General features: G+C 40.6%; 1 protein-coding gene across 2 annotated transcripts; it reads right to left on the bottom strand.

The window, feature by feature from the left end:
- Positions 1-449: 449 nt before the first annotated feature.
- On the bottom strand, positions 450-15,495 carry PEX2 (peroxisomal biogenesis factor 2). Of its 2 annotated transcripts, none has more exons than XM_024578344.3 (3): positions 15,229-15,495; positions 3,179-3,282; positions 450-1,718 (listed from the first exon to the last, which is right to left on the bottom strand). In XM_024578344.3, the coding sequence occupies exon 3, from the start codon at positions 1,699-1,701 to the stop codon at positions 784-786; it is 918 nt and encodes a 305-aa protein (XP_024434112.1). In that variant the 5' UTR covers positions 1,702-1,718; positions 3,179-3,282; positions 15,229-15,495; the 3' UTR covers positions 450-783. The 2 variants fall into 2 exon arrangements, with proteins under 2 accessions (XP_024434112.1, XP_024434113.1); XM_024578345.3 differs by having other exon boundaries at positions 15,192-15,495.
- Positions 15,496-15,748: the final 253 nt, after the last annotated feature.

The following is a 15,748-nucleotide window of genomic DNA, read 5'->3' on the forward strand; positions in this document are numbered from 1 at the left end:
ACCAGCCCATAACCCACCATTCTTGCACCAGCACCCAGCCCCTGTGCTTTTCCTCCTCTCCTACTTTAGGTTCACGTGGTTTATGGGAGGGCATGTCGCCCAAACTTGAATCGTCAGGAGCAGCCATTTTCCTTCCTGGCTCAGGAATGTGCACACAATCCCAGGCAGACACATAACAGTGAACCTCTGGATTTCGCTGAGCTTTAAGGCAAAAAGCTCTTATTCCAGCAGGATCAGAAAGCACATAGGATGTAAGTCTTCAGCCTTTAGTGGCCATCATTCTGCCTAAGGAGGGAGTCAACTGAACCCTTTAAAAACTGGCTTCAGAGAAAAGCTTAAAATTGCAACTGGGCCATCAGATCAGAAGATTTAAAACAACAGGGTCTGACCACTGTCAGAGTATGATGTTATAATACCATCTCTGAAATAAATGCATGTTCATCCCAAGGTCTCCAAAACCTTTTATTTTTAGAATCTAACCTTCTTCTAGGAAGTAGCAAAGTGAAGGAACATTGTTAGTAGTCATCTGACAAAAACTGTCCATTATTCTTGACATTAAAAATTGAATGCAATCATTAAAGAAAATACTACATTACCATCTACAGAATATATTTAGAATTCTGTGAATTCCAGTGATTAGATTTTAGTCATGCCTGGCAAGGACAGAACGGTGGCTAAGAAGCACATGCTCTCATAAAAGACACCTAATTGGTATATTCAGGGTGAATAATACTATGGATTTAAACACAATACAGTTTTCCTCAAAGGAAACAATTTCCGTTTCTAAAGAGCACTCGCTTCTAACATCTCAATTCCCGATTTCAGAGGCTGCACACTCTGTACTTCAGTGCCGCATTTAGGGCAAGTAAAGTGCACATCGAACAGGAAACTGCTCTTAACACAGTAATAGCAGAAGATGTGCTCGCAGCCTATGGTGTGGGGCATGGTGGGCCACTCTCCACACAGAGCACACTGTTTCCCGCTGCCGGCCGATGAGCTGTCACCATCAGGAGCACCAGCGAGAGGGACGCACCACAAAGATAACTTGGCTTTCAACTTCTGGATGTTGATGAGTGGTAAGAGAAAAATGAGAAACTCCGCAAAACCATGCCAGAGAAGCTCCCTATTCATATACTCAAAGCCAACCTCACGCATGTTCTGGGGCTTGCAAAATACAGACCGCATTCCTAGGAGACGTTCTGTCAAAGTTGCAAACTTGCCCTTTTGGAGGAAAATCAAGAAGTTAATCAACCCCCCTAATTTCAAAAGTCCAACCACAAAGTTCACACACTGTTTGGCTTTCCCGAATGAAGCTAAGTGATGGTTTCGAAACAAATCGTAGCATCGTTCTTCTAACCACTTCCCACCAATTGTACAGACAGCATACCAGAGCTTTTGGTTTTTACTCAGTGGTTGGTATCTCAGGGTCGGAGAAAAATCATTTTTGTACTGAATATTTAAAACCGACTGTCCCACGGTGGCATTTTTAGAGTAAATGGTGAATCGCCATAGAAAAAGCCACAAGAGGGCTTTTAGCTCAGGTTCAAACCGGGCTAACAGCCCTGGTTGAAACCCATGGAAGCACTGAGTAACCTGGGACCACACCAGCTGCTCCAGGGCCTTGTTCAATTCAAGTGCATCCAACTGACTTATTCTTAGCACCCTGTGTGTGCTCTTGGCAGTCTCTTCTCTGGAAGCCATGCCTTCCCCAAAGGGCTCTAGGAAAAAGCACAAATAGGAAACACTGTCAGACAGTAGAGCATTTGTACCATCTCCACAACTCACTCAGACAACTGTGAGACAGGATACACACAGGATGGGCCTTTGCATGGTGTAAAAAGAGCACACTGAACTGTTACTTCTTACTTTGAACTCCTTTCTCTTTCTCCTTGCTTGTCCTCCCTCCCTCTTTTCTTTCATGTTTTTCTTTTTTCATTTGGCCCTCCTCACCAAAGGAATTAAAGATTTTAGCAAGTTGTGTCCTACTGCTACAAATGCACCTCTATGTAATCCTCCTTGCTCAGACAGTTTTAACAGGGAGATAATAACAGTGCTGAAGATGAATGATAACATGGCTGATGGAGAAACATATGCACTTAATAAATACAGTGAACCATATGGAACACTACAATGAACAGTACGTCAAGACCTCAGTGTAATACCCAGCACTTCTACAGACTCCAAAGGTATGCTTTTCAACAAGTCACTTAATTCCCTACTTATTCACAAAGGAAGGTAGGAGAAAAAAAATAATGAACAGTAAGTGTTTATTATTCTGCCACACAATTGCAGAAAAATAAATACTAGCACACAGCAACATGAATGCAGAAATGTCATTCATTAAGGCTCTAAAAAGGTGTACATCATACACTTTCTAAGAAAAGAAAACTTATGATGTCAAAATATGGTCTAAGATCATTTCGCAAATACATTGAGGAAACAAATGAGTGCTAAAGGGTCACAAAACTTTTATAATGAAGCAGAGAAAGCTAGTTAATGGTTTGCTGGGTATGACTTACTGATTCCAAATGCATTTATTACATGCTTACTACGTACAAGTCAGTGCCAAATGGTGCCTCGACACTGTACACTTTCATCAATGAACTCACAAATCCAGACAATGATACAAAACCTGTTTAAATTTAGTTTCTAAAATGGGCCCCTGACCAGAGCACTTGATCACGACCTCTAGGCCTTCGAAAGGCCTGATGCACCAACAGAAACACCACCAAATTACAGGGGGATGGCGACCCTGCTGAAGTTCACTGCCACCACTGGCCATGTGATCTCAGACCAGTCATTTCAGCCTATCTCTGCCTTGGTTTCCTCACTTATAGAGTTAGGGCTGAAGACAAAATGACCTCCAAGTCCTATCAAATGCTATTACTTTATGATTTTTACTAAAAAGACGTTAAGTGTAATTTCTTAGAAGTTAAAATGACTGCAAAGTTTATCCTAAAATAAAGTTATTCATTTTAAAAGTGGCCTATCTTTACAATGAGGGAATTTTTCTAGAAAGAAGACTTTTAATTACCCATGGATCCCAGATGACTTAGGGGCAGGAAGTTCAAGTACAGGAAACAAAAGTGACTGCTAAATAATAGGTTGTTTCGTGCTCTTTTCCTCCCAAACCAGGTATATGACAGGAATGCTTCTCACCCATTCTGGGTGACCTCACCTTTTTCCCCTTCCTGTAGTTTTGTCAAGACTTCTAAGCCTATAGCAGTGGGGATTTTGGCTATAAGTTCTTCTGTGAAATCCTTGCTTCATACTGGTCAGGAACTACAGGAGAAAAAAAAGGGGGTTAGGACAGTTTTCTTTGTTCCTTCTGCAAATCTAATTAATACCCAAGGGCTGTTCTTTCTCCAAAATATTTTTCTAATCCATTCCTTCCTCTATCCCCAGAAGGTTTTTCCTAAATTCCACTGTTCTCCTCTCCCCTGGATTGTATCTAACAGGTGTATCCTACTTTCTAACTCTTTCGGTGCATTGCCTACCCTGCAATCCTTCGAAAACAAGCCTCCCCAAATCGCACCCCCAGCCTGCCTATCTTTCTAATACTTTGACATCATAAAGTGCCCCTTCTCTTGCTAAGGGATATTTTACTCCCTTTGTGCCCTTTGTTGGGAACAGTCCATTCCCATTCTTTAACTGCTAACTCACGCCAAGTTCTTAAGCACTGAGGCAGGCATCACTTTCTCTGGACTCTCCACATTTGGTTAGCTGCCTCCTTTAGTTGCTCCCTGGCACTCCATTCTTCCTCTAGACTTTGTTGAACTGTGCATACACTATTCTTTATGGATTTACTCCAATAGAAGATAAGTCCTGTTGCAAAGATAATTTGAGTCTTCACAGTTGAATCTTAGCAACCAGTATAACACCTGGCACATAGGATGTATTGTACAAATACTAGATGGATGGATCAATGGACAGAAAAAAGTCTGGGATGGATGAAAGGTAGAAGATACAAATTCCCATCCATTCAAACTATTTCAAACGCCCACATCAAGACTGTTACTTATTACTTATTTCAACAGGTGTTTCTTGTGCACCTGCTACTTAGCCGTTAGTAGGGGAGAGTGAAAGAATGGTAGATCGGACCGTCTCGATCCCTGTGGAGACTATAATGTAACGGGATGAAGAGTGGGGTAATAGTGAGCTAGGTAAAGTATCACAATTACAAGCAGGTGTGGTAAGTGATATGCGAGGGGAAATTCAGGGCATTATGCTTACAATCAGAAAGGGCTTCATGAAGAGGCAATACCTAAGCAGCCAGTAAAAGGTAAGTGGTGTCAAGCCAGTAAAGGAAGGTAAGGACACTAGTCCAGACAGAGGGAAGAGCAGGTGACAAGGACTGGAGGTGTAAGGACAAAAGATAAGGCAGGGAAGGAAAGCACGAGACCCATCCTCAAGGCCCTAAAAGCCAAGTTGAGGAGGCTTTATTTTATTAAGAGAGTCATGGACAGACACTGAATAGTTTGTAAGAAAATAATAATATTTTCATTTTACACAGCTTGTCCTGGCCACACTGAGAATGGACTTGAGGCTGAAAGACTGGAGGCATAGAGACCAGTTAAGATGATTGTTAAAATGATCTAGTGAGTAACTACTGATGGCCTAAATTGGAAAGGTATCAGTGGGGATGGAGAGAAAGAGGTACCTCCGAAAGCTAGGAAGTGGTAGAACTGAGATTTCATGAGAAATAATCCAAGCAGCACTGATTTGAGTAATTGAGTGGATCGTACTAATAATTGAGAGAATGTACCAGTTCTCTGAAATGGAAAACATGCAGAGATATATGTTTGAAGGGAAAGATAATAGATACATGTAGCTTTGGAGATCTGAGGCTCCTATGAGACAGACAGCTAAGTGGAAAAGTTCAGTAGGCAGTCCTGTGAATATAGGAGAAAAAAATCTGGGCGGGGATGTTTAGCATGGGGTCCGTCTCACTGGACTAACCTATTTCAATTCTAGTTACATGCTCAGATCAGGAAAGCAGTGATCCACACAAGACAAATGGGTCTTGTCCATTTTACAACACATTTAAGTTTCTTTGTAACAATATACTCTTTTCATACTTTCCCTATTTCAGCTACTATGCCATTTCATTGATTATGTTCACTGATATCACATATCTTTGGGCTTTCAATCTTTCTATGCTGTGTTCAACATCAGAGTCCTGTAGGCTCCTGTGCTTCTGGTCTAGTAGTTCTCAAATTTGAGCACTTATCAGAATCACTAAGAGGACTTGTTTGATAGTGGTGCCTCAGTTCCAGAGTTTCTGACTTAGGAGGCCTGGAATCAGTAGCCAAGAATTTGCATCTCTAACATGTTCCCTGGTGATGTTGACAATTATGGGGCTCGTGCATTTCAAACCACAATTCATAAATACTTTGGCATAAATAATTTGGCACCCATTCAGCTCAATGTTGTGTGCTGGCCCACCCACTCATTCCTGATTTGTTCTCATCCTTATATTCAGAGGAGCTGTTTAAACTGCACTGACTCAGGTGCTTCCTTTCTTCTATTAAGTAGTTCTTGTGAAATTAGAGACCATTCATGGCTTCCACAAACTCTATGCACATCAATACATCCTAGCCCTGCAACGTGCTTGGGATACACAGATAAAGACTCATCCTGGCCCCCAACTAAGTCTGCAGGGAGGAAGCAAGTAAATTGGTCAGCAACAAAGGTAGATGGTTTCACATGTTCTCAAAGACAATACACAGAATTTCAAAACCATCAGTAAGGTTTTTTTCCCACTTTTCCTACAGTTTACAAATTTTCACTAATTAACTTATCATTTATGTGACTAAGAAAAAACTAAAACATTAATTGAAAAACCTCATAATCAAACCATAATCTACAAAATTACTTCCCCACACTTACCATATCACTATTTTCGTATTTTACCCCTGGGGTAAAGTACAAACTTCTTTAAGGACAGACCCACCCTGGCCCAGTTCTGTCCCCTCCCCTGCAATGCTGTAACTGTCATTCCCCAGTGGCGCCTTGCATGCAGACCATCTTTCCGTCCTGTCTCTGTCTTTTCCATGTACCTAACAGCTTCCCACAGTGCCCTGAACTACCTGCCTTTCACACTCCAACTCTATTGCAAAATTCTCCACAAAATTCCTAGCTATCCCAATCCCATGATCACCATTTTTAAACTGTGATAGCAGCTCTGTGACACGCACTTGAGCCCTCGACCACTTGTACTGTGATTTCGGTCATGTGAACACATCATCTCCGAACTTGACTATAAACTACTTAAGGGAAAAGCCTTATCTTATATTTATTTCCCACAGTACCTGCCACTGACACAGTGACTGATACCTAGCTTAGTTTTTGTCATGCAGAATCCTACAATCATTCGTGACATGTGGGGATATTGTATGTGTAACTCGTCTACTGTAACATAGTGTCTATGATACAGACTTCGCATTCTCTGATCGGCAAGGTAAGGGAAACTCTTTGATTGTCAAAGTGCTCTTGAAAATCTCTGACCATACTGGACATCAACATTAAGTCCAGTTCCCTGTCTTCCCCCCATTCCCATGCTAAACTGGAAGGACTGCTATTTTTTTTTCAGATGAGTATAAGACAAAATATGTGGCTTGCGCTAGAAGCCATTTGTACTAATTTATGTATCTTTAAATACTAGGGTCACAATCAGCTCAGATTGTGGCTGATGAATAGCTTATTATCTTACAGAGTTTACCACAAAGATGGGCTCAGAGTAGCTGCTCAATAAATGTGTTGAATGAATATGCAATGGCATGAGTGATCTGGTAGCTCCTAAATGTGGCTGCTGAATACGGTGAGAGCACCTACATAAACGGGATGGGGAGGGAAGCTCTTTTTCCCTCAGGTTACTTACTTATGTTTAGTGAGAAACTGGTCACAGGGAGTGGTTACTAAGAAGAGTCATTTATTTGAAATCCCTTGATTCTGGAGGAGTCATACTGAGGAACATTTAGTAAAGATAGGAATTTTTGATAGCTGTCAGAAATAGAGACTTAACACACTCTCTCACCAACCCAGTAATTTGCAAAACTCTTCCTTATCCCTCCTGCTACAGTTTAACATTTCCCCCCTTTACTCCCCAGGCATGGAATCCCTGAAGATTAAGAACAGCTGGGCCCTCAGACTCCTCCTTGGACCAGCAGACTATTATTAAATTGCTCTTCAGCCTTTCCCCTTCCAGATGAATAATCTGTTTCTCTATTTATTGTTTTAGGTTTTATTTTGCAACAGTGTAGTTATTTTTGCGACCTCCTTTAGTTGTAAGCATAGAACAGGCTCTGCATTATACACCCCATGTTGAAAGCAGAACAACACCTATTTCGGTGACTGTGGCAAAATAAAAAGGCAGATTTAAAACCAATCAGAGCTGGGCTCAAATTCTACCTTTGTCATTTACTTGCCACGTGATCTTAAGAAAAGTCATTAGCCTTAGATTCTTCAAAAGGTTGGAAATAACAGCTATCTTACAAAGTTGTTGAGATTAAACCAGATAATGTTATGAAAGTGGTTAGGGAACGGGAAAGCAGTATTTTTTATTATATTATTCCTGCTTTGCCTGGGGCTGGGCATAAGAAGAAAAAGACTCGTAGTTTGCTTTGGCAAATCTCATTTCAGAAGACTGAAATCTTCATTACTGCCCACACTAAATGCTTCACTGACCCAGGAAGCACAGACAACAGCACTGAAACACAATTGGGATAGACGTGAACAGGATGGCCCCAGTATGTGCACATATGTGTGGGCAGGCAGGAAGGGGCAGAAACAGAGCTCAGTGGTCTCATCATACTCTTAAATGTCATCCGGTCTGGAAGGAGACCAGGCAGGGGGATTCTGAGAGAATGAGGATGAGTCTCCCTGGTTAGGTAATGCCCACCGGCATGGCTGTGTCTGTGATCCAGAAGCAAAGAAACCTCAGGAATGAACACCGTCAATATCTGACTCTATGGTGCTTCGCTGCACAGGGTGTGGTACAGACAGTCCAAGATGAACATCCAACCTCTGTTCTTCACCAACACACTGCATGCAATTCCTCCTCCTTTCCTCTCTCCCCCTTGTGACAGGTGCAGTTATTCTAGAATACTCACAGAAGAAATGGGTGAAAGTGAAATAACTACAAGTTCAATTAATCTGAAACTTCTACCCTCCATGGCTCTACAGTATTTGCTCATAAGGTGTGGAACACAGAAAAATGTCATAAGTGCCTTTAAATTACATAAAGTTCTCCTCAGTATAATTTAAGCAGTTTGTGTTTTAATGAATTCTAGTTCTCTGACAAATGGCTACTCAATTTAACCAAGAGCTACCGAGTGCCTACCAAATGCAAGACGTTCTCTTAGGTACCAGAGATTCAATCTAAATATTTAATTCTCAGTTAAATTATTTTTATTCAAAAAATTTTAAAGAAATAGGATGCCACTGTAATCTAGATCAGTCACTGATGTCTGAGCAAAAAATCTCTAAATGTGAAAACAAAAAACTTCCCCAGGTAGAAAAGAGAAAAACGGTATTTAAGGCAAAGAAACTGGCTGTGCAAACCCCAGAAGTGTGCAAGCCGTGAGGCCTGGCCATGGTCTATCTGGGACACAGGGGGAAGGCACTAACACGAGCTTTGTCCTGGGTTACTTAATCCCCATCAGTGTGGCTGCCCTTAAGTGCAAGCAAAGCAACAAGTCATCTGCTGTGACCACAGCAGAACGGATTGGCAGGAGAGGCTGGATGAAGAGTCAACCTGGTGTAAAAAAAGACCTGTTTTAAGGAGATTGCGTTGACTTGGTAGGCATGAATAATCATATAAAGGGAAGAGACATAACAGGACATACATTTTAGAGGATTGATTTGATGGCAGAGTTCAGTAAGACTAAACAAAGGGAGACCAGTTACAGGACCCCTGTGACAATTTAAGGGACTTAAAGCTTTCTGGAAAAGTCCAAGTAATTTAACTTGCTTTACTAAAAACCAAGAAATTCAAAAAGAAGATTATGATGCCCACACATTTTCAAGTCAAAAATCCCCAAGTCGCTTGGTAAACCATACTTTCCTGACTCTCTTGCACCAATGGCTGCCATGCCCGCTCCCGGCCAGTCTGGGTCTATGTTACTTTCAAGAGTTTAAGTGAACATTAACACCACCCACGTTATTGTTTCTTGTCGGTTAGTATCTAGTCTCATAAAAGTGGGCTCCATCTTTAATATTAAAAAACATACAAACTAATCTTTATTTTAAGAGTAAGGACTGTTTTGAATCGAAACACACACCATCAGATTTAATTCAAATTGATTTTTCCAGAATGCCAAAAACAAGCACTGTTATTTTCCCCCCCTATTTTGCAATGGAATCTCATTTCTTTGATACAGAATCCCATCACCCCTACCCTCCCCAAACTATACTAACTTAAGGTTCTAAAAGGCTAACACCGGGGAAAACATTTATGACAAAGCAAAAAGATTTATAAAAATAATTAAAAGTATAATGGGCACTAAATTATAGTAATGTTTAGTGAAGGATAGGATATGTGAAAATGATGCTTAAGGCCCAATCAAGACCAGATAAGTACAGCAACTACTAGGGTTAGTGTGATTAACTTGTCACATAAATATGTTTAAGACAAAATGATCTAGCAGTAAAAACTACTAAGAAGGTCTTCTGCTGACATTTTATCACTAGACATGTCACACTAGTTTTCTTTCGCAGAAAAAAACTCCCCTGAAATTTGTTTACTAAGAGCAGCCTTATCCCTTAAATAACTCATGTTTTCCTTTTATGCTTTCCATTCCAAAAATAAAACTTTGTCATCTCTATTGCATTCTAAAACCAACACAAATGGTTCTATCTCACTAAAGAGAGGAATGTTTCAGGATGTATTTCAGCGCTTTTACTGCGAACAAATTATGAATGAATATATTTTATTTAAAGACATGTTATTGACAGAAATCTATCAATAATAATGTGGGTATTGTCAAGGGCCTGTCAATATTAATGTAATTATGATTAAGGGGATGACATGGATTTTTAGCTATAATACCAAGTAACATCTCCTACATTGCTGCTATCAATATACACATTATTATTGACCTGTTCTGAGGCTCTCCGTACTAGATGTATTACCATTAGGCATATTCGTCAATGCACGCTGCCTACAAAAATTCTACATTGAAATTTACAGTTCTGTAACCTCCGCAAGCAGTACCGTGTGATTCCTAAGTAACCTCTTGGGTATCGAACCCATCCATTCCCTTCATGCCTCACCCCCCAGAATCCACCAAACCCAGGCTATCCTTTATCAAGATCCACAATCATCAACTAATTTTTAGTATGATAATGTTCCTGCCACATTATCCTAAGGGTTTCAGTAATCAAAACGGACAGTGTGCATAATCATTTTTTCCTTTTAGGTTTAAAAAAATTTTTAAATCAACATTTTATATTATGAGTTTATGTGAATAAAGTTCTCAAACTGGAGATTTTAAGCTTTGACTCCAACCTACTATTTCCTTTGTGTGGTTACATAGATTTACTGTCCATTGTATTGAAATCAATACTAATAAATGGGACATGCATCAAAGAGGGATTTAACAGGATACCGACTCCCAGAACACATCTCAAAATGAGTAAGAGGAAAAGCCATGGCTGAGACCATTAGAACACTGTGACCTCTGATACTGCAAACAGCCCTATGAGTCAGCGACAGTAGGTTCAAATCCCACTTCTGCCACAGACTTGCTAAGTGACTTGTCACTACTCCTTTGTTGCTCTCTTTCATCAAACCTAAACCAAGTTTATAGATATCCCAATTGTGCTCCTTTAGATATAGACAACACAAGCTGGATTTTAAAAATTCTGTTATGGACACTAGACCTCAAGTTGCTCTTAAATGCAATCTTCATCAAATTTCAAACAAGATTTTTTTTCTTTTTGGGGGTGGGTACACAACAGAATGTTTCCAGAATATGTCTGAAGAAAAACTTCAAAATATCTTTAAGTTTCTCAAAAAGATGAACACTAACAAGCAAGCAGACCTAGCAGAGGGGACATATTTTATTTAGAGAGAAGAGGGAACTCAACTCAAACACTACCATCTCCAAGACAATAACTACCATTACACAGTTGAGCACCTTACCTATTTCATTTTCAGTATGCTTATCAAGTATCTAAAACTAATGCAAAATACTTTTTAAACCTTAAAACAGAATTCCCAGTATCTTCAGCTATCTTCACAAAGACATTTTTAAGAGAAGAGTATGATGTTCATAACCTTTTCTTTCAGAAAATTGATACTTCTGAGTCTTAAAGAGAGAAAGTATCTTGTGAAAACAGAGCACAGATATGAGTGAATATGGGGTGATGGGTCTGATCAGTTCCATATTCCAGCCCAGGTTCATGAAGAGGCTGTGTGACTCTGGACAAGTCATCATACTACACTATACTTTTCAGCAGTTTAAAAAGAAAACAACTATAAAAATTTTATCTAAAATTCTTATAGAAATTATTTTGGGAAATCTTGGAAGAGGAAGAGAATGAATAAAAGACAGCCATTTCCAAAGGCAGATATGGTAATGTTGAACTTGAGCCTGGAAAAGGCTAGAGCAGGTGGAGAAATCAGAACAGAACATGGAAGACAGAGAAATAATCCTCATGGAAAAACAGTGAAGCTTATGGAACACAATCCCCATCAGCTCGTGAGCTTACGGCTGCAGTGAACACATGCCACTTCTTTACCAGTTATTGAGTGCTGATAAGTGACTACTATAGCTAAGTGCCCTCTGCAAAATTAAATAGTAAATCATTTCATCCTTACAATATGATGAAAGAGGTTCTTTTATTACTTGTTTCAAAACAAGGAAATTGAGGCACAGAGAGATTAGCTGACTACTGTACAATCACACAGCTAGAAATAACAGAGCCATGCTCTGAACTAACATATTACACTGACGAGTGGTGATGGGCCTAAAAAAATCACCAACAAAGGGAAGGTGAACACGGACACTTTCGGATGGCACCACAGAACATGCAGACGGGGCTGTTTTGAGAGGCTGAGTGCTAAGAGATTGAGAGTACAGGCGTGAACTACAGCAAGAATGCCAATGCAAGGATGAACAAATGAGCCATATAAAACATGAAGCAACCATCTTTAAGTACTTTATACATTTAGAAAAAGGCTCTAGGATCTAATGGCAAAAGAAGGAAATTCTAAATGACGTGAAAATTACTGAAACATGCATTTCATTGCACATTTTATGACAATGGAGAGAATGTGGAAACATCTACACAAGAACAGAGGTCTTAGCAATGGGAGAGGAGCAAATACGGTATGACACATATTATGTGCTTTACATTCTTTATTTCACTGAATTCTCCTAACACAGTATTATCACGTCCATTTAAGAAGACCAAAAGTAAGGCTTGAAAAGATGACCAGTAACTCACTTGTTTAAGACCCAGCTGGCAATCACTAAATTTCTGGTAAACACTAGAGAAACTGTGGAACACACAAAAGGAAGTTAGTAGTATGGCTATTTGGTAAGCTTGGATCCAATTCAATACTACAGAGCTCAAAGCATGACTTTTTTCCCCCTCAAGACCAGACTGCTCGTCACTCTCAGGACTGCAGATCAGGAAAGAAATAACAGAAACATGGTCAAGTTGCCCACGCTGCAAGTCATCCACATTCCCTCTCCCTGCTTTTCTATACACGTGGTCAGAGAACCATTCTGAGACTGTCAAGTCTGTACAAAGAGAATACGTGGGTGCAAAAACGAGGTGTGCACATTCATTTAATGATTAGGAACACATACTAAATGCAACACAGAGGCAATGCCAACTCATCTAACACTGGAAGGGAATGGTTATGCATAATCAAAACAAAATAACTCTAGAGCTCTTGGTTTTTACGTTTTAACAAGCAAGCAGAAAAGTCCCATGGATGAAATCTTGTCTCACCTTACTGACAGGCAGGTAAGAAGGGGGTACTCCGATAAAAATAAACTATTGAACAGAATAAAAATACAGGAATGCCATTTAGTTGTGCAGATGGGAAAGGCTGGGGAGAAGTGATTAACAGTCCACAATGGAAGGGACAGAGGGTGCCCATGTTCCCCTCTCCGAGCCTCCAGTTGCATGTACAAGAATTACAGCACTAGCATTTGCAGCACCAATATTACAGACCGGGGGCAAGAGAAGCAGTCAGGGATGCTCTCCCTGGAGCGTTCTTCCACAGTCTGAAGGAATTGAAGAGGAGCATGGGACATTTAGAAACTGCTGTCATTTCACAGGAAAGAGATAAAAGGAACATCCAGTGTGCTTTTAGGTTCCCCAATCCAGATAATCAAGGGAGAAAAAAAAAGGAGCAAGTGATTCAGAGCAGAACTTTTGTCCAGAAAAAGACAGTGCGGATGGTATACATTTCCCTTGTGCTATGGAAACCAAGTACGTGTGGTGCTGTGAGGAAAACACACAGCTAGGACTAAGAACTTTACTAGTGATGTGATGCTGGGCAAGACTGCTCACATCTGTAAGGCTCACCTACCAAATACGTCAAATGACAATACCTGCCTTCCTATTGCAAAGATGATTACAACCTTTGAATATAAGTAAAAATTTTATGGATAAAATATAAGGTTAGGGGGGAGAAAGAATTATGATTCTGATTCTAAAGAAAGAATTAAATTTGAAATCTGTATTAAACAAATGAGATGAAGTATGGACATGTTTATGGCTTTTACTAGTGAATTGTGAACATATATCTCTATTAAAAGTATTAATAAGTAAATGCACATTAAATACAAATGAATAACTATACTAAGAAACAGAATCTAAATGCTAGAAAGAAACACCGGTTATCTTGTCTAAGACATGAACTTAATTTTCTTAACAGAAACCCTGTTTTTCAAGCAAAATATGTAAAATGGCTGCTGAGGGTCTCTTTGCTTTACTTTTCCCCTACAGAGCTCCAAGAAATTTGTACAGCTCTCCCATGGAACAGTTTTAAAACCAGAAGGTGGGCGTTACCCCTAATTTCTGAAATGAGGAGGAGAATAAGGCCAAGAGGTAGAGTTGGTCAAAGGAAAACCAGTTATGTCTGGAACTCAATTTCCTTGACTTAGTGTAACATTCTCTCTACTATGTCCTGTTACTTTTATTTTGCTTCTGTTTCTTTAAAGAAAAAAAAAATGAGGGATTCTCTTTTTGACTTTGTAAATAATCCCATTCACTCTCTTCTTTCAAACCTACTTCTGGCTTAAGAGCATTCGACTCTAATCTTTCTGGATACAAGTAACTGATAACACGGGTCAGAGCAGAGAGAATACAAGTGAAAGAGAAAAATGCCAAGTCAACTTTCCCAAGTTTATATTCTGTTGAGATTTAACTAAAGGCAACACATTAAGGGAAAGTGTTCAGACTACAAACTGTGGTGTGGATGAAGCCTCAGTCTTCCCTTAATCACTTTCAAACATTAAGGCAAAAAATGTATTCCCAAGGCCATCATGGAACACCTTAGACCTGAGCGTTCAACAACTGGTATCATTCTGTGAAATGCCCTTTTTTCCACAAATTGTTTTATTTTTGGAAAATGGAACCTAAATAAATGAACAAACAATAACTTTTAACTTCAGGCCCCTAGGCCCCAGAGGAAAAATGACAATGATTCTTATATTTCTTATCAGAAATCAATAAATATAATGAACTCATTGAAAGCAATTTTAGGAGAATTCTCAGTAAATCTTCCACCACAAGAAAATTAAAACTGCTTTCAAGTGCATAGGTTTTCAAAAATGTTAGAAACTTCAGCAGTTCTTTTTTGTACCAACTATAACACTATGCATGAACCACTGCTAAGATGTGAAGTGTGGACCCTGTGTAATTGTTAAGCCCTTCAAAACAGTTAACTTACAGGCACCGCCGAGCGCGGGGCAAAGACTTAAGTTTGTCTCTAGAAAGTCGCTTTGTGGAATGCACCGAGTTTGTGTTTTTTTTTTTCTTCTTTCTTTTATTGGTGCGATCCTAAGCCTAATTTCCGGAGTTTAGGTTTGCTTCCTTGCCTCTCCCAAACTCATACTCTGATTTGCCTCCTCCAGGAAATCAGGAAGCCAAGGGACTGGGGGAAATCAAGCAAAGGACGACCATGAAAAGGCGGTGAAACTACAAGCCCTCCCAGCTGCAAGGCTGACCTCGGGTTGCACCGTGGCTCCTCGGGTGGACACTGACCTTACACGCCCCACTCCACGGAACTTTCTGTGAAACATTCTCTAGGAAGCTTGGCTTTTCCTAGCAGAATCAGAGCTACCCAGGCTTCCGGAACTCGCGGGCTTCCGGAGGACGCAGGACCCGGAAGTGACTGGAAAAAAAAGGGGAAATTAAACCAACGAGAACTCCGCTTTGGCTCGAGGAGGAAGGCCCGGAAAGGCCCCAGAGGCACAGCAACAGCGAACACCGACGAGCCGAAAGGCCGAAGAGCCGAAGAGCCGAAGAGCGGAAGAATGTATCGCGCGCGGTGATTGGTCATTAGGCCTGTCGGAGGAAAACCGTATCTGATTGGCAGGAGGTCGCGAACCCGCCCGCCCCAGGTCGAAGCGGTGCAGGACGAGGCCGCGGGGTTAAAGGGCCGCAGCTTGGCTGAGTTTTTCCGGGCTGGGCTTTCCCCGACTTCGGCCGTGGTCGAGGGACAGGCGCCGCGGGGTGGCGTCTGGGCGTCTCTGCACTCCGGGCTCCTCCTTCGCATGCCTTG

Source organism: Desmodus rotundus, chromosome 8 (genome assembly GCF_022682495.2).
Source record: "Desmodus rotundus isolate HL8 chromosome 8, HLdesRot8A.1, whole genome shotgun sequence".
NCBI classification, from domain to species: domain Eukaryota; kingdom Metazoa; phylum Chordata; class Mammalia; order Chiroptera; family Phyllostomidae; genus Desmodus; species Desmodus rotundus.

Coding starts and splice junctions, on each gene's coding strand:
- PEX2 (XM_024578344.3), bottom strand. CDS start 1,701: ATGGCTTCCAGAGAAGAGACTGCCAAGAGCACACACAGGGTGCTAAGA.